Source organism: Thunnus albacares, chromosome 15 (assembly GCF_914725855.1).
Source record: "Thunnus albacares chromosome 15, fThuAlb1.1, whole genome shotgun sequence".
Taxonomy (NCBI): domain Eukaryota; kingdom Metazoa; phylum Chordata; class Actinopteri; order Scombriformes; family Scombridae; genus Thunnus; species Thunnus albacares.
Window position 1 is genome coordinate 13,499,240 of NC_058120.1, and position 18,052 is coordinate 13,517,291.

At 40.6% G+C, this 18,052-nt stretch overlaps 2 protein-coding genes across 4 annotated transcripts; one reads left to right on the forward strand and one right to left on the reverse strand.

The window, feature by feature from the left end:
- Nucleotides 1–267: 267 nt before the first annotated feature.
- On the reverse strand, nucleotides 268–7,795 carry msh4 (mutS homolog 4). Of its 3 annotated transcripts, none has more exons than XM_044375816.1 (20): nucleotides 7,410–7,795; nucleotides 6,405–6,578; nucleotides 6,161–6,324; nucleotides 5,938–6,048; nucleotides 5,651–5,766; nucleotides 5,388–5,561; nucleotides 5,130–5,302; nucleotides 4,964–5,031; nucleotides 4,706–4,780; nucleotides 4,557–4,621; nucleotides 4,264–4,433; nucleotides 4,030–4,166; nucleotides 3,423–3,610; nucleotides 2,767–2,891; nucleotides 1,888–2,088; nucleotides 1,667–1,743; nucleotides 1,433–1,561; nucleotides 1,048–1,222; nucleotides 887–975; nucleotides 268–592 (listed from the first exon to the last, which is right to left on the reverse strand). In XM_044375816.1, the coding sequence occupies exons 1-20, from the start codon at nucleotides 7,615–7,617 to the stop codon at nucleotides 395–397; spliced, it is 2,817 nt and encodes a 938-aa protein (XP_044231751.1). In that variant the 5' UTR covers nucleotides 7,618–7,795; the 3' UTR covers nucleotides 268–394. The 3 variants fall into 3 exon arrangements, with proteins under 3 accessions (XP_044231751.1, XP_044231750.1, XP_044231752.1); XM_044375815.1 differs by having other exon boundaries at nucleotides 1,667–1,785; nucleotides 7,410–7,794; XM_044375817.1 differs by having other exon boundaries at nucleotides 1,667–1,785; nucleotides 3,423–3,526; nucleotides 7,410–7,792.
- A 2,311-nt stretch (nucleotides 7,796–10,106) lies between these two features.
- vcpkmt (valosin containing protein lysine (K) methyltransferase) lies at nucleotides 10,107–11,978 on the forward strand. Its single transcript, XM_044375819.1, has 5 exons — nucleotides 10,107–10,434; nucleotides 10,594–10,707; nucleotides 11,210–11,282; nucleotides 11,385–11,504; nucleotides 11,628–11,978. The coding sequence occupies exons 1-5, from the start codon at nucleotides 10,178–10,180 to the stop codon at nucleotides 11,730–11,732; spliced, it is 669 nt and encodes a 222-aa protein (XP_044231754.1). The 5' UTR covers nucleotides 10,107–10,177; the 3' UTR covers nucleotides 11,733–11,978.
- The last annotated feature ends 6,074 nt before the right edge of the window (nucleotides 11,979–18,052 follow it).

Genomic DNA, 18,052 nt, shown 5'->3' on the forward strand with positions numbered 1-18,052 from the left:
TTTATATATATTTAATATTTTTTCTGTAATGGAGCCTCTCAGCCAAAGTATTTCACACAATTGTTCTTGTATAACTGGAGTGACAATAAACATCTTGATATGTTGTATTCAGTTAACTAACCACACTTCATATTTTTTAAACCTCCTAAGGTATAGGATTTCGCATATATATTATCTATATCTTATGATACATTAAAAATAATATGTATAGTTTCATATCATTTGAAATTGCCTGTATGGCCAAAAAGGGACCCATAACCACTGGAATTCAAAGAAATGCATTTAATGTAAGAAATAAGCAAATCCATAGACACAAAATGCTTACTAATGATCATCGTCACTTTCATTTTCCCCAAGTGTTTCACTGCCCCTCCCTACAACAAGGCTGAGTCAGTCATTCCTCATCGGTGTTCTTGGATGCTGGCAGCCCCGCGGCCTGCAGCTCTGCCTCATACTGCTTCCTCAGGCCCTTCAGATACATACGCAGGCTGTCAGGGTCTAGTCTGGAGTTCCTGGCAGTCTGCAGGAGGCGAGTGGCCAAGTGGTATACAGCTCTCTGTCTCTGTGTTTCCGGATCACTGTGATGTTTGGCCTAGAGAACGATAACAAAACACACCGTAAGTCTGTTTCTTTATCCAGCACTCATCTGATATAAATTATTAAGGGAAACAAAAACATCTGTGATATTTGTCATCAGATGCCACGGCACGACATTTTTCTGTGGCAGTCTGTAAAATGAAAGCTTGGTTTATTGTTCCACACAATGTTGGACATGCTTTAAAAGCCCCAAATAAAATGTACTTTAAATATGACATATGCACAGCAAGTTGAGTCACTAAATACCGTAGCACAAAAAGAGGCTATATCAGATCTTTATGAGCCATACCAAAAGCTGCTGGCTGACTTTGGAGGCAATTGTCTTTGCCTCTTGAATTATGCTTGAAGGGAGTGAAGTCATTTCTGCTGCTCTCAGACCTAGGAGAGCAAAAATAAGTTCTGTAAACACTTTTCACAGCCAATTTCACTGAGATTTCACTGTCTCCGTACCATAGTGTCTTTCTTCAGAGCATCCTCGACTCAGCAGGTGTGTAAACAACACACTTTCGGCACCAGTTTCACCACTGCGCGTGTGCTGAACTTCCATGTGCTGGTTCTCCACGTTGGGATAAAGAGATTCCAGTTGGCACAGCTCAAGAAAGTGTGTGGCAAACAGGGTGAACGCCTGTGAACAGCAGAGAAACAGCACACACCTTAAAGATTATAACAGAGCTATCCAAGTACTTATTTTACTGCTTTACTGTTGATCTAAGAGGTGTACCAGAAAAGACAACAGCAGTTAAAATGTTTAATATAGCCTGTAGGAATCTGATTGGTCTGGTTTTCGGTATAGGAAAAGGCGTGGCAGTGCAGATAATATTGGTGCATACTGTACCTTGAGGCTAAGGAGGAACTCACAAACTGAATGACAGATGCCGATGCCTTCCTCAGCACTGGTACCACGCCCCAACTCGTCTATGATGATGAGGGATCTGTCACTTACATTGTGGATTATGTAAGAGATCTTTGGGGAAGAAATATACAGTCATTCATAATGTAATGATTTCTTTCAAACCAAATGTGAGTAAAATGAAAGGATGCAAGCAGCTGTAACATGAAAGAAACATACCTCCTTCATTTCCAACATGAAGGTGGAAGAGTTAGTTTCAAAATCGTCATCCACACCAATTCTGGTGAAAATCTGGTCTGCGACACGAAAAGAGGCATACTCAGCAGGGACAAAAGAGCCTGGAATAATAATGGGGATTTGCTCAGAACTCAAATCAATGCACAGCACTGTGCAGCTTTGCATTCCAAAATTCACGTGAGATGGAAAAGTTTGCTGCTGACCTATCTGGGCCATGATCTGACACAGCGCCACCTGTTTGAGATAGGTGGATTTCCCACTCATGTTGGGCCCAGTGATGATGACAAAGTTGCTGCCCTCGGAGATGTAGCTATTGTTCGATACAGGCTGCTGTCCAACCAGTCGCTCCAGAATGGGGTGACGACCCTGCTTGATGGCCAGCGTGTCTGTGAACTCTGGACGCACTGGCAGACACAGCAGAAAAGAGGCGACAACAATCAAAATACCTTGATTTGTTAGTGTTTTGCTTATATAATAACTGTCTTTCATGCATTCGTACATCTAAATTGTATGAAGTAGTGTTTGGAATATCTGTATAGCTAGTTAACTGTGACTCAGTGATTACTGATACTGTGTATATTATATAAGTATATTGTTTCATGGCTGGTGAACTGAGGGTGTGTCACATATAATCAAAAGTGACTTCTCAGAGAGTTGTGTGCAGTGGTTACAGTCAGCTAGCTCCTCTGGTGGGGAGATTTGTCTTAGTAAATACAGCACACCAATGCATGCTTATGTAACAAGGGTAATCTGAGTACAAGCTGGCTGGGATAGATGGGGGCAGGCAGTCAGCACGTGTCTATGGAGCGACGCTTTCAGACAGCTGAGGGCCAGCGCTCACCACCCACGTGGCTGATCGAGCTGGTGCTGTCCATGACCCACACACAAAAAAGAACTGAGGCCAGCAGAGCTGCCAGCTCTGGAGAGTACTTTCTGGTTGTCATGTGTGACACTGGCTGGGCGCTGCTGTATGTGCTCACAGCACTCCCTCAGACAACAGATCAGACTAATTCAAGGTTGATTTGACAGCCTGACTGACTCGTCAACCAAAATCAAAAGTGATTCAAACTTACTATACTTACCATAGTCTGAGATGGTGCATGCATTTGCCAGTGACAGCAACATGTCCAGCATAGACACAGCATCAGAGAGTTTGTAAAGGCAGTGGATGTGCTCATGGATAGTGCTGAGCAGTTGACATATCACCCTGTATTGAGACAAGTTAGATGTTGCAAGGGCAAAACACTGGAGGACAATTATATTTGAAAAACAGCACCCTCTGGTGGATGAAGGTAAAAGTCAATAAATTGATCAAAATCAGCAGGTACTAAAATGAAAACTTGCTTAGAGAGAGTCCATACAAACCTGCATCGGTCCCTTTTTAACAAGTTAGTTGACTAATTGGTTGTTAGGTCTTCTACTAAGGTCTACAATTATGTTTGTGATCAGATATTTGATTTTCATTACAGTATAATGACAATTCACATCTGGCAATAAATGATAACATGTATCAAATTGATCAAAATCATCTATGGAGGAAAAATAAAATAAGAGAAACAATTTTATTTATTAAACAACTAATCAATTAGTTATGGAAATCCCACCAACTAAGAAATTCTTTAGACAAGGGTAGCCATTGTACAAAGCAGTCTTTCTTTTACTATTATGTAAAGTATAATGACGTGTGTGCAATACATTGGTGTGCTTGTTTCAAGCCACAGGATCATGAAGCACTCACACATAGGACATGTGAAAGATCTCCCTCAGGGCCTCATCACAGCGGTCATTCATCTTCATCACGTCCACGGTAGTGAAGCCATAGTTGTCCCTGTGCTTGGTTACCTGAGGTGACAGATGTTCACACACACACACACACACACACACACACACACACACACACACACACACACACACACACGGTAACACCTAATATACACATAATAACACAGGAAAAAAAACAATAAAGAGGTATCATGTGAATAAACATTGTTGTGAGTCACCAGACAAACAGGTGGCTTCACCATTTTATTATAATTATAGTTACATATGACCATGATTATAAAATAATGGCTTTTCATTTCATCATTTTTTTTTAAATTCTCAAAATGATGCCTTTAAGAAATCAACTCTCTCCTTTCCATAATGCCACTGGCCCTTATTAATACATCTTTTATATTTCAAGATACAACAAATGATTTCATGTGTTATATGACATCACAACAAAATGATTGAAGTGCTTTAAGATATTTGAAATTGTTTCCTTCATTCAAGGCTGGCACTGAGTTATCTTGTTTTCCTTTCTATTCTTTATCCATCTGTTGGTCCCTGTCTTTAGTGGACTATACCTTGATGAACTCTGAGGGGAGTTTCCCCTCAGGTAAGACCACTCCTTCAAGCTTCATCTGGATAAAGAAACCTCGAGCTGTGCTGAAGCTAGTACGCATTGGCAAGCCATATTTCTCCCCCATCTGGTTCACTAGTCCTGTGCAGCACAACGGCATTCAATAAGCCTCACAGAACGAATACTTCACACAAACGTTGTAAACCGAAGATATTAACTGAACAACCAGAACAAACACCTGCAATGTCGTCCACGATCTCAGTGTAAGCTCTCCGGGCAATGTCCAGGAACTCATTGATGTTGGGGCGTACAGCATAACACTTCTGGGTGCGCATGTTCAGGCTCCCCTTCAGGTAGGTAGCATCATCATTAATTACTGTCTTGATCTGCTTTAGGATCATGTCGAATCTGAGAGTGCAAACAAACAAATATAGTGCATTAAGTTGGTAAAAAGTCAACTGTGATGCATTTATTTCCACAAAATGATGAATGAATGAAAAATACATTTGATTTTGGCATAAAGTTTAGTACCTGTTGTCTTCTAGTGAGGTGCTGTATGCCTTGAGCAGAGCTGTGTTGCAGTTCTTCAGCACCATCTATTCATAAATTGTAATGCTTAAAAACTGAAAAAAACAGTTTTTTCTCATTTATTTATGGCATATAAACCAAAATACACGCACCCTTAACCGTGGTACGAGATCTAATGTGTGTTTCAGCTGAATGACATGTGTAATCTTTGCTTCGGCAACCTGAACCTAAAAAAATAAAGTTACAGTACTGAAAAGTGCACAAAGACAGAAGAAACTAATATTTCACATGTGAGCAGTTTTAGGCATTTCAGAATACACACAAATGGTACTCACTCACATAATGTCAAGGCTTTCCATAGCAATAAAATCAATGAATCAATCATAAGTAATAAAAAGTACTTTGAATACCGTTTCCTGCTTTGGGATTTGGACAAGAACAGAGAGCAGCTGGTCGATGTCAAGGAAATGACCTATGGCTAAGGAGGGCAAAACAACAAATATTGTCATGTCGTGTCTTTCTCTTATCATCAGTATGCACAATATTCAGTCTGATTCAAAACAGTTTGCTCCAGACCATTCTTCAAGCCAAAGAAGAGCTCCTCGTCCTGCAGCAGCTCTTGTATTGTGTCCAAGCGTATGTTGATTGTGTCCACATCAACCAGAGGCTCTAGTATATTGGAGCGCAACCTCCTAGCACCACCAGGTGTTTTTGTGTGGTTTAGTACCCCTAAAAGAGTATGCTCGCTCCTGTGTACAGACAAAGACAAATACACTGAACACATCTATGTTTATGCAAGTGCTATATACAAAGATGATGCTTTCTATTGTTTACCTGTGGTCTCTATTATTGATCACCAGCTCCATGTTAGTGGCAGATGCTGAGTCAATCATGGCTGTCTGTTCACTCCCTTTAAAGCTCACTTTGAGAGACTTGGCAGCGTAGACAGAGTTCTGGATGAACTCTAAGTACTTCAGCAAAGCAGCTGCAGCTGCTAGGCAATAATACCTGAACAAATCATGACATTTTTTAATAAAAAAAACTGTATAGTGTTACAGTCTATCTATTTCGACATGATATTGTACTCAGAGGCGTACTTAGCTTGCACTTCCATGATGACGGTGCCAAATTCTGGAGCACACAGCTGCTGAATGTACTCCAGTCCTTTCCTCTCATTAAAATACTTCCTTTGGATTGCAGTGAAAGCTACACCCTGACAAAAATGATGAAAAAAGCAAATATTACACACACTATCATTTGACAAGGACACATGTCAGTTGCTAACAAAGAGAAAGGGGAGCAAGTGAGGGAGTTTTCTGTTTTTAAAATGTCTGTCTGAAGGATTTGTGTGTTTTGCTCATGACAGCTATTTCTGAATTGGTACCGGGAAGTTCTCGGTGATGAGGTTGAACAGCTTTGTCCCTTTCCCCTTCTCGCTGGCTGTGTCTGGCATCAGTATTTCCATTGGCACCAAGATGTGAACCTTGGTTATGACCTTCAGAAGTGTAAAATATGACTAAGACATGAGTTCTTGTATAAGTGAAGCAAGTATTATGCTTATGCTAATCTGGCATGTAGTTTATAGCTTTTGACAATGCATTGGTTACCTTGGCATAAGTCCCAGTGTCTGCAAACTGAGAGAGAACAAGCTCTGGGTATTTCAAGTTGAGACTGGCCATGCCAATCTCTCCCCTGGCCAAACCGCGCCCTTCGACCACTGCCACAATCACAGATGCACCAGAAGTTGGAGTCGCAGTGGAGCAAGTTGTTGCTGCAAAAACAAATCAAATGAAAGAATCTGCCTCAGCTGTTTTTCCACCTTATTTGAAACATCATCTTGGGCTGAAGTACCGGTGTGATCAGTCAGTGGTGTCCGTGCAGGATGTGTGCCTGTGGCCCCTGCAGACCCAGGGGTCCTTCTGAGTCTTGGTGTTCCTCCACGGCTGCGGAAGGAGGTGCTGTCTGAAGTACAGGCAAGGAGTGATGCATTTGTCTTGCCTGACCTGAAGCTGTGGTGGAACTGACCTATGTCAACACAAAATATAAGGAGAGGGTCTGTGTCATTATATGATACTGATTATAGCCCCTAAAGTGGGTTGTGGAGAGAGGGATGTTACACAAGGTGCTCAACATAATGGACAACACTACAAAGCCCCTACACAACCTTCTGATCAGACAACAGAGAGTCTTCAATCGGAGGCTCCTTCAGCTCCGCTGCAATAAGGACTGTTACAGGAGGTCATTCCTGCCTACAGCAACAGCCATCTACAATGACTCCCCTCTGTGCCGGGAAGGGAGACTCCTCCACTGAGTGGCAATGCACAACGAACATTTTACATTTAATTCGCACATTAATAGCAATATCTTCCCTTAAAGTTTAAAATATTGTTTCCATTCCAATTTTTTATTCTACTTATTTTTATTTAGTACAGTACTTTTGTATAAATTGGTCATTCACACACAGACACAGACCTCATTGTGAGTGTTTTTGTGAGCTACGTGTGTTTTTTTGTCATCTATGTGATGACTACTACTGCTGTAACACAGAAATCTCCCTGTGGTGATGAATTAAGTTCTCTTATCCATCCATCAACTGTAATGCCCTGTCCAGCCACAGAGTTGAGTCTTACAAATGTGACCCCACAGCACTTGTATAATCTACTATCAATACAAATTACTTCATGACTAAGATTTGAGAAATTTTAGGTTCTAATAAGTCACTCTCGTTGTCTTTTACTGACTCTAACCTCATGAAGTCTGGCTTCACTCTGCTGGAGAGTAAAAGTTAGCTTAAAAGTTAAAATTTAACCCAAAGCTTAAGTTAGCTTAAACTACTCTGTCTATCCATAAGATCACCTGAGGCTGCTGGGGGGAGTGTTGGACCATGGCTGGAGCTCGTGCTGCCTTCATCTAAACTTTGGCGGGATGAACTTGAGGAAGCTGAAGCCGGACCGTACGATGTACTGTCGTTGAGTCCGTTTCTGTCAGCTGGCGACACCGGCCAGGTTTGTCCACACTGTGAGGTACTGTCGCTGGTTACCTCCTCTGTGCTGCTACGAAACATTTTAAAACCTCGCACTTATCACCCAACCCATGTGTGCAACTTTAAAATAATGTTAATATGCTAGTGACGACAGCTGAATAAGGCCTCTGTCTGCTAACTGACAAATGTACTGGAAACATTAGCGCGCGATCATCCTCACCAGCAGGTAGCATCTGCGCATGTCAGTGAACGCCAAGTGCCATTGACTGATGGACATTTTTGATACGTTTATTGATCTGTAGAGTGTGACTTGATTGATTGATTGATTGATTGATTGATTGATTGATTGATTGATTGATTGATTGATTGATTGATTGATTTTGGGCCCCCTAACAACTCATTTGTATATGGTGCATGTAAGGTTTCTCCTTTTCCCGTCACACAGGCTACACGCATGAATGCACTGTACACCTAATTGGTCAAAGCCAACAACACAAGACAGATAAGGACATAATATTGTGAAAGGATTAAAATAAGTGGACATTAAGAGACAACAGTGATATGCAGAGTAAACTAGGCTGTCTATGGGCCTTGTCCATGGAGTTTTAGCTTATACGCACTATAAAAAGAAGCACTAAAGGCCTCAATAATCTAATTAGAAATGTGGTAGCCTTATCTCATGTTATCAGAATCTGTTTTATTAGCCAAGTATGCAAACATACAAAGAACTTGTCTTGGTTGCTCCCACAACAAACAAAGTAATGTTAAAATTAAATTAAAACTTTACAATCTATTTACAGGATGGAATGATAATAGATTTGAAATAGGATATAAAACTTGAAATGAAATATTGACTGTACAAAGGAAATATGGACTGTGGACAAAGAGATGAAGTGCATGAAATATATAAAGATGACAAGTGCAAAAATGGAATGTGACATGTGCAGTAAATCATTAAAAAAATTAAATGCAATGTACAATGTTAAGTAGATGTTAGCCTTGTTTTTTTCCAGATCAGATCTTTGTTTGAATTTAGGTCTTGGGGTCCTTTTGAAATTCTGACTTTACCATCAAATCATATTTGAGGTTTGACACAGAGACAGACAAATAGAGACAGTGCTCATGAGAAAGATGAATACTTTTAAGTTTGTTGTGTAGCATTGTCAAAGTCCTATTGGAAGTATTGGTTTGGTTACTTTTGCATTGAAAATATAGTAAATGTAGCCTAATGCTTCAAAACACAAACTAAACATACACAGTAAAGCATAAAGAATGAAGAATGTTTTACATTTCTTAACTATTTCTTCTATTTTTCTTTGATTATAGCGTTTATGCTGCACAGAAATAACCATTATCCCGTCAAATGACAGTTCACCAGGCCAAACTAATACAAAATGTGTTCTTGGTAAGACAGTTGATATATTATTTTATGATTTCATTGTTTCATTCATTCATTAGATGCAGTCTAACTGCCAGAAGTACAGTATTTCAGAATGTTTTTTTTTAGGAAAGACTAATGTGTTTTTTTTTGGTTTGTTTTTTAATTTTTAAATGTTACACCTATGCAATGGGTAGCAAGACATGACTCGGCTCAGTATTTGCTTTACTCCTTTATTTCTTTCTGGCAGAGGAAAAAGCAGAAATTTAATTTGTTGATTGTTTTGACCAGAAAAGGAACTAATAGGAGTGAAAAGGGAAAAAAAAAAACTGGAAAGACAGGGGAAACAGCTAAAAGAACTAAAGCATATACTTGTGTTTGACATATGGGCCATATTGAGCCATATTAACAGTGTCAGTTTCATTCTCATCACAGTCGTAGCCTGTGGCAGTCTTGGCTACAAATGTAATTAAATGTAAATATGTGTTGTGAAAGTGGAGGCCTGTAGGATTGTTTAATGTCCACTTGATTTGTCAAAACAGTTGTACAGTATTGCTGTGGGCATGCCATGACTTTCAATTGTATATTTATTACCATGGAAAATATTGTACAGGATGAATAGTTGCATTTTGCCGCTTTTGTTTTCGTGTATTTAATTTTACCCAATCTGCATTAGACTTCACACTTTTAGTCTGGAAAAATCATACCATAGGCCCACTTCTGCACAGTCAGTATGGCAGGACTGGACGACATCTATATAATCTACAAAGACATGCTGGTGCTGGGAGGATGGTGGGCTGGAAATGAAGGGAAGAAAATGTCATCACTCGTCTGAGAATAGGACACACAGGTCTCAATTATACATAATATAAAATAGGGAAGCACCCAACCGGAAAATACACACGCTGTAGCCAACCAGAAACAGCTGAACATGTATTACTTCATTGTAGAAAATACAACATCAAGAGAAATCACCTGCTTCAGGCTCTAAGGAGGGCAAAACACCACGACTTTTCATTGTCAGGTCTCTTGGGAAAAGAGCAGGCAAGATAAACTGTGACATTATTAAGTTTTCAAAAGAAACTGATTTAGCTAAAAGAATCTAGAGGGTTTTTTTTTTCTTTTTTTCCTGCACAATCTCTTGTTCCACACTCCAGTCCAATGGGTGGCGGTAATGGGCCTCTAAGCTGGTTTACCAATCGCCAATAAACACTAAAGAAGAAGAAGAAGGAGGCGGAAGTTCTCGCTCCGGCCGCAGCCAACATGGCGACGGAAGATGACCAGAATAACTATTTTGTGAGAGAAATTGAGAAAAACGACGGTTCTATCCTGAAAGTGAAGCAGTGCTACATGGGGGATGTTGGCTGTGTGGTTTGGGACGCAGCCATCGTTCTTGCAAAGTATTTAGAGACTAAACAGTTTTATGAGCCGTCCGCAGGAGTGAATATGTGGGCTGACAGGAGAGTGGTAGAGTTGGGAGCAGGGACAGGAGCTGTTGGTTTGATGGCAGCAACACTGGGGTGAGTTGACTGTTTAGTTTGTGCCTGTTATTTCAATATTAACATGCATGATTTGTCGCATGACCAAGGTTGTCCAGCTTACCTAGTTACGCTGTTGCTTGCACTACTTAATTGATGTAATAAAAACACATTTCCATTACTGTGCGTTCAATCTCTCAGAGCTCAAGTTACTGTGACAGACCTGGAGGATTTGCAGACACTGCTGAGAGTGAACATCAAAGAAAACCAAACACTCATCAGCAGCGGATCCATAACTGCCAAGGTACTGCAATGGTTTGTACTTATTTCTTATTTAATGTTTGATTGGATGTATTTATGTTATATTCATGTAAAATCCCATAATCTTATAGCCTATTTGCACATGTGTGATCTTTGATCTAACAGGGTGCGTTACTTTAATACAACTTGTATTTTTTGTATTTTTTTTTAAAGAATAATAATAATAATAATAATAATAATAATTGCACACTGCATATACTGTTTACTCCTTGTCCATATTTTGTACATTTCATCTCATTCTCATCAATTTAAAATTCAAACATGTAGCAGCTCTTCTCACAATTTCTTTCTTTCTTTTTATATTACTTGTCCCACTCAATTTTGTGTATATTTTTGACTGTTATGCACCACAACAACACCAAGACAAATTCCTTGTGCTGCATGTGTAAACCTACTTGGCGATCAACCTGATTCAGATTCTGTTATATGCTCAACACACATTGTAAAACTTGTCCATATGGTAACCATCTGGTTTCTAATTTTTTTTCTTGTAAAGGGGTGAAGACGTGTCTGACTTCCTGCCACCTCCACACTACGTCCTTATGGCAGACTGCATCTATTACGAGCAGGTATTGTACTACCACTCTATACTTACAGGTTTCAGTTGAAACAGCCCAAACCAGGAGTACAGCACTGTATTTCTCATTGAGATCCAACTTATTTCCACACAGTCTATTGCTCCACTAGTGGAGACGTTGAAGCTGCTTGCAGGACCAGAGACCTGCATTATTTGCTGCTATGAGCAACGCACTGAAGGTGTCAACCCAAAAGTGGAAAAGCAGTTTTTTGAGGTGAGAACATAACAGTGTGTTCTATCTGTAAATGCTAATAAATTAATATGTAAATGTAAAGAAGCTGAGATATTTGGTGTCCCATCTCAGTGAGTCACTGTGGTCTTCTGTGTTATCTTTTAGTTGCTGGAGCAAAGCTTCAACTGTGAGGAGATCCCTTCAAGCAAACAAGACCCAGAGTTTAGTAGTCCCGACATCCACATCCTGCACATCAGAAGAAAAGTCTGAGTTTGTGTGATGAATATGTGCCTACGATTAGTAGTGTTCCAACCTAATACCACACGGAAACTGGGATACTGAAATAGAAATCTTAAAGTCTGTACCGGCATGTGTAGAATATTCAATACATTGTAATTTCTGTTGTCTTTTTTAAAAAAAACATTTTTTTTAAAGGAAAGTATGTCCTAATATATCACTGAACATTGTTCTGATGTGTGATCAGAATAAATGTATTTATAAAAAAAGGTGAATCCATTGTGGAATGTATTTTTTCATACTATACTATAGTTACTCTCAGTAGTGTCACTGGTTGGTGTAATTGTAGGCTGTGACGGTAGATGGCAGACATGCACAGACCTGACAGCTGTGGAAGCAAGAGGGTTACATACAGAGACAAGGAAGGTATTGAATGGTTGTTTTTTTGGTGTTTATTTGGATGTTTCAACCCGAGTCTTGCAAATGTTGGGGTTTTTTGGTCTGCTTTTATGCAAAACACAGTTAAACAAATGTGAAATTTCAGAGTTTGCAGCCCAGTGAACTGCAAGAAGCTACAAACATGAAACTTGCATCTGCACTTCAGCACTCCCCTTTTTTCTGTTATGCATGATTTAACATACAGTGTAGGGTTATTATATTATAATAATACATATATTTACATATTAGATAAAACAAATGTCATCATGTTATCTCTTGAGACCGTCCCGCAGATATAAGCACCTACTGTGTGCCATTAATTATTGTCAGAAAGCTTTCCATTGTAACTTACTGTATTTCCTCTGATTGTGAATGAAGTACATAAATCACGACATTGCCTGTATGTAACACTAGGGGGCAACAGTTGCATAAAACGACAACAAAAAAAGAAAAACTATGGGTAAACATTAAGTCTGTACTATGAAACTGCAATTACATCATTAATCTGAGGGTGTATCTGGTTGTCACAGAGCTATATATTTAAATTGTGCTCAGACTACAACTATTTAAACTTAGTACAGTCAGAGAGATGGAGAAATAAAGCATGACTAAAATTCACAATCCATATGTTTATGTAGTTTACACAGTTTTTAAAACTAAAGCCAACATAGTAACACCGGCTCTCTCAGTGTTTGCCTTCTATGTGAGGGGAATTCCACGCCAAGCCCCAGATTAGGTGGAAGATTATGGCTCTTTTTCAAGCATAAACCATGAAGTACGCCCTATACTCCCACAGGCATGCAGGGGCCCCACACGGCCTTTCATGCTGCTCTCTGTTTACACAGTGGAGCTGTAGTGTAATGAGCAGGGTGGCCTCCAACGCGCAGGCCAAATAAAAATGTTAATACTGAAGTTGACGGGGTGGGGTTAACAGTAAAGGTCCCATTAAATATTCAAATCACTTTATAGAAGTTTGATTATGCATTAATAAGATGTGATCCTCAGGAGCTCATGCTAGTGTGATTCTCCACAAGGATCCAGGAGTGCAACCTGTTAGCCTGAAATGTGACACTGTAAGGGAACATCTGTGATGGCCTTGTGCCTCTGACTCATGAGTATTCCTGAATTTGGGCTCAAATTTATAATTAGATTTTTAAAAACTGGATATCTATGGATAACTATCTTTATAATCCAGTTTTTAACAGATGCTTTATCTTAATTTACAATAAATCCTTGATCAAATACATGATGGGAGCTTTTATCAAGTGTTTGCTCTTCCGAAAACTCACTCATGTACAAATACAACCCTTTCTGTCCCAACTAATAGATTCATTATTAACCAACATCCCAACAATGATTGTGAAATGTTTGAAAGAGAGAAAGTCAGAAGTGTGTTTGTGTTGAATTGTAGGTTGACCTCTGAATCCCTGTAGGCCTTGATCAATGATATGGCCTATGGCAAGAGGAGATTAATTGCAGCTTTTTTCTTTTGTTTTTTCCTTTTACAAATACTACAAATTAGATAAAAACACCACTTTTATGGTGTCTCACTTGTGCCTTTGGCAGCTGGACTGTAACAGTCAAAATCGGGCCACTATTCAGGTTTCCTCTGGCTTTGACCAGGATGTGTCCAGCTAATTAATTTGACTCACAGCTGGTAGTAAGTCTGTGTCCCTCAGTGTGGTGGAGACAGGACCCAGAGGGGTTTATGGGGGGGATTAGTAGGGAGCTCCACTATTCTGTGTCAACATCTCACCCCCCTGGCCACCCATAGCTCTCCCAGTCAAATCAGTTAGAATCTATTTTCCTTTCTCTCCTGGTGGTGTTCTCTCCTCCATAGATGTAAAAATAATTAAAATAGTAAAGTCATAGTCTTCGTGCCATTGACTAATTAGGCTAGCACTACAGGGGAATACAGGGAGGCTCACAGTAAAATGAGGACAACCCACAATGAAACACTGGTGTCTGGGTAATCTGTCATAATACACATGTTACAGCTGATTCTGGTGAGCGTAAACATTCATTACTGAACATGTGGCATACATGCTGCATGCACCGAGACAGAATGAGGGCAGTTTCTGCCAACAGATGGTGCTATTAGTAGAAACAACTCATAGCTGAGTAGGAACCTGCAATAAGAACAACACAGTTGAAGTCCTCATGAATAACTGAATAAGCCTGTAAGGTGCACGATTGAACAGTGACTGCTCATTAATTATGGTACAGATGATGAAATTGTCTTTTGTGTGTGATTACAATGCAACCTCAGGCCAATCCACACATGGAGCACGCTGGGAAAACATCTGCATAAGCTCCGTAATCCGCACGCCTTCAAAACGAGGTAACATGAGGGAGCAGTGCAGCGCCCCTCCAAACCAGATGGGTGGAGGACAGTCCGACTCCAGCGCCTGTGTTCTGTGCTCCACTCTTGCTGCATCACAGCCAAGTGACACAGAGGATCCTTTGTGTCACCATCATCATCACACTGCCTGGAGCCAAGAGACACTGTTCCAGAAAGGAAGACTCATTTTCTCACTAACTATCAGGGAGTGGCTCAAGAATAGACATCAAACTGGGCTGATTAAAAATAGAAAAGGGTGCCTAAAATGTGTCCTCTTATCCTTCCACACACACACACACACACACACACACTTCCACACACCTCTCTCTCTCTTTCACATAACAAAAAGTGAGTCTGCTCAACTTCATGCTCTCACAAATACCACAAACAGACATCAGGCCAGAGCTCCATTTTCCAAAATAGAGCATGTGATTACTGCTGTTTTTCAGCATCTCGAATAATGAGGTGCAACAATTCTTATAATGTGTGGCACTCTTGCTCAGTGGATTTGAGAGCAAAGAGGTGGTACGGTGCCATCTAAGCAAAGCCTGACAGGACAACTAGCTTATAGAAACCAGCCGACCCCCCCCCCGCAACCTCCCCTCCTCCTCCCCGTCCCGCAGGGAAACAGGAGGAGGGCGGGGGTGCTGTTAAGACAGCTGTGCTGCAGTTGACACAATCCCAGAACTGTGAGAATATTGTGAACACTTGCCTCCTTCTACTATTCCTGCTAACACAATATCAGTACTATGACTTGCCTGTGATTGTCTATATATAATCAGAAGTGTGGGAACTAATCTTTTAGTATTGAGTATTGATATTTGACAATTGGTTTAAAGCTGGAATTCTTTTATTTTCATATTATTGATATATACTGTATGCTCAATGAGTGCAAACATGGGATCAGTAAGAATGTAATAGTGTATTGATCCATTGCTTGAAATACCACAGGTTTTGTGGAGACCTGACTGCCTGTGTCTCTACGGCATTCTAGTGCAATGATGTATTTGTCATCATTAGGATGTGTGGCGGCCCGGCACTGTAGCGAGAACTGCAGAAGGGAGGGAGCAGCATGTGTATGTGTGTGTGTGTGTGTGTGTGTGTGTAGCATTTCCCTGAGTCATTACCTCTCAATAGCCTAAATCTGGACTGTGTGTGTGTGTATGTGTGTGTGTGTGTGTGTGTGTGTGTGTGTGTGAGTAGCAGAGCCTGACTTGCCAAAGATCTGAGATTTCCTCCAAGCTCAAACTGTTGTCTAATACAGACGCACTGTCACTCGAAACACTGACTCTTCTGTAATTACAGCGATCTTGTCAGACATACAGATGTAGTCAGTCATGGAGCGTGACAGTGCGCTGGCGAGCTGCTGAAGGAAGCCTTTTGAGGTTGCTTTGCATGGATCTCCATCATTCTGTCAGTCAGCCTGTGGGAGCTGTGAGAGAATACATGTAGCTGGTGGATAGTGGTGCTGGGTGAATGGCTTCCATCTACATTGCTGCACACTTTGATGTTTAAATCGTCCTCTCTGAGAGTGTTGAGGAGGTTATGTAAAGCCAAATTTACAGATGCCACATGGCAGAGGTCAGTGCTCTGTGTACTGTACTGTAAGCATTGGGCAAATATATTAAACAAATACATGATTTCATTTTGGGTTTCAGGAACAGATGCACTTTGGAGCCAAGAGACCACAAGCTATAATACCCGCCCCTCCTTTTTTCTCTACTGTAGCATTGCTTACATCTGAAGGCAAGATGGTTAACACTCAGCTATGATCCACTTTACTCCCTGTCTGTTACAGCTGGGAAAACACAGCATATGAGTCCAGGGACAAACTGGTTCACACTTTCTCACAGCTGTGTTAGACATCCTGCAATCCTCGAGGGGAACCATGTGGACAAATTTCAGGTTTTCACATAATGGAATATAAATAGAAGCCCCGACGCTTCAAAAAATGTAATGCGACTTGGATTGGATGGTTTTTAAAGTGGAAGGAAAGAATATGATTATAGGCCGGCCAAACTGTACCAACAAAACTGTATGGTTAGTGGCTTAAATCGTGTACTTAATGCTTGTATGAGTACTGTATCCATCCATTAAAAGACAAATTGCTTATGTCATGTGGACTTCCAACACTTCATGAAAATTTTCTGCTCCTCTGAATTTGTAATTTCACCACAGTATGTAACCTTCAGCTGCAGATATGACTGGAATGTATTTTGGACCAATGCCTGGAGTGCACATTGGACTTCACAGCCTCAGATTTTCAAACTTATTTTACTAGCTTATACAAAAGTAAGATTGTTAGATTGTTTAGGAGTAAAAAACCTGCACTCACGCACCTGCACTCAAAGTCACAGTATAGACAAAAAAAACGACGCAACTGTGCAGGCTTACACGTTTTACAAGGCAACCAAAGGCTTGCATTTGCCGTGGCATTCGAGAACGTTAACCTCAGCAGGAAACCTGAAACAACTTTCAGGCACTTCCGCACCCATTTTAAAGTGAGCCCTGCGTGAGTTCATTATTAACAGCTTAGAGGCTACAGAAGGTGCACAGGAATTAAAGGAGGCTGTTTGACTGTCCTTGAGGATAAGCAGCCGTAGAACAAAGCTGAGTGAACTGTGGCTTAGAGTAGGTGTTCCCTCCTACCATTTGGGAGATAAATAAACCGCTTTAATAATGGTGTTCGCCTCTGTGCATAAGAATATCTGTGTCTGCATGCATCACAAATCCCTAGCTGGGTGTGGCTGTTAAACTGTAGGCCAACATTAAAGCCAGCAATGACTATATCCGAGCTCTCAGTCAGAAATGTGTATGAGTGTTACCTACACTCTAGACTATTCTACAGAGTTAAGAGGAAGTGAAGACAAGTGAGGATGGCAAACAACACCCACCAAAAAAACCACAAAAATGATATCAGGCTTTTGTAGGTTTGTAGGTATGTCAGGAGTGCAGCTGTATTTACTATCACCACAGTTATACCTAAGCTGTTTTTAAATCTTTGCCAAGATGAGTAAGAAAAGGCATATTGTCATTGCAACAGACAGTGAAAGTTGTTCCAGGATTGCAGAAGTTGACCTCTTCCCACTCTTCCTCTTTCCATGTAGAATAGAGGAACTCACTGGAAACTTGCAGCACAGTCTGCCACCTATGTAACACCAAAACCAACAGGGCACGCTGGCAGAGATCCCATCAGAGCGTCGTCGTCATAGGAACTGCCCCAACAAATAGACATTCTGGCCACCTTAGGCAAATCTGTCACACACATTCCTATGCAAACTAGTGGAAATGTCTAAGCAAATTTGCCTGCATATTTTACAAATTTTGACACCTTTGAATTATGGAAATCAAGCGCCTGTCGGATCAACTGGTGAGACGTGTAAAGAACCTGTTGCTGTGCTGTCAAATGCAGACATGTCTGACACTTCATATACAAGAAGACTGAGACTCATTACGTGCAGCGCCTATTACTGAACTTCTTTCTGTGACCTGAAACCCATTCCTGACCTTTCCTCTCAGGAAGTGAAAGGAATTCCAGCCGGCCACAGAGGGAGTTGACAAAAAGGCCAGGAGG

Excerpts from the sequence above, each read along its gene's own strand:
- msh4 (XM_044375815.1), bottom strand. The coding sequence starts at position 7,617 with ATGTTTCGTAGCAGCACAGAGGAGGTAACCAGCGACAGTACCTCACAG. Across the intron at positions 3,611-4,029 it reads TCCCCTCAGAGTTCATCAAG|GTGTTACCGTGTGTGTGTGT; the intron begins GTATAGTCCACT and ends TGTGTATATTAG. Across the intron at positions 2,089-2,766 it reads ATGCACCATCTCAGACTATG|TGCGTCCAGAGTTCACAGAC; the intron begins GTAAGTATAGTA and ends TGTGTCTGCCAG.
- vcpkmt (XM_044375819.1), top strand. The coding sequence starts at position 10,178 with ATGGCGACGGAAGATGACCAGAATAACTATTTTGTGAGAGAAATTGAG. Across the intron at positions 10,435-10,593 it reads TTGATGGCAGCAACACTGGG|AGCTCAAGTTACTGTGACAG; the intron begins GTGAGTTGACTG and ends TCAATCTCTCAG. Across the intron at positions 10,708-11,209 it reads ACTGCCAAGGTACTGCAATG|GGGTGAAGACGTGTCTGACT; the intron begins GTTTGTACTTAT and ends TTTCTTGTAAAG.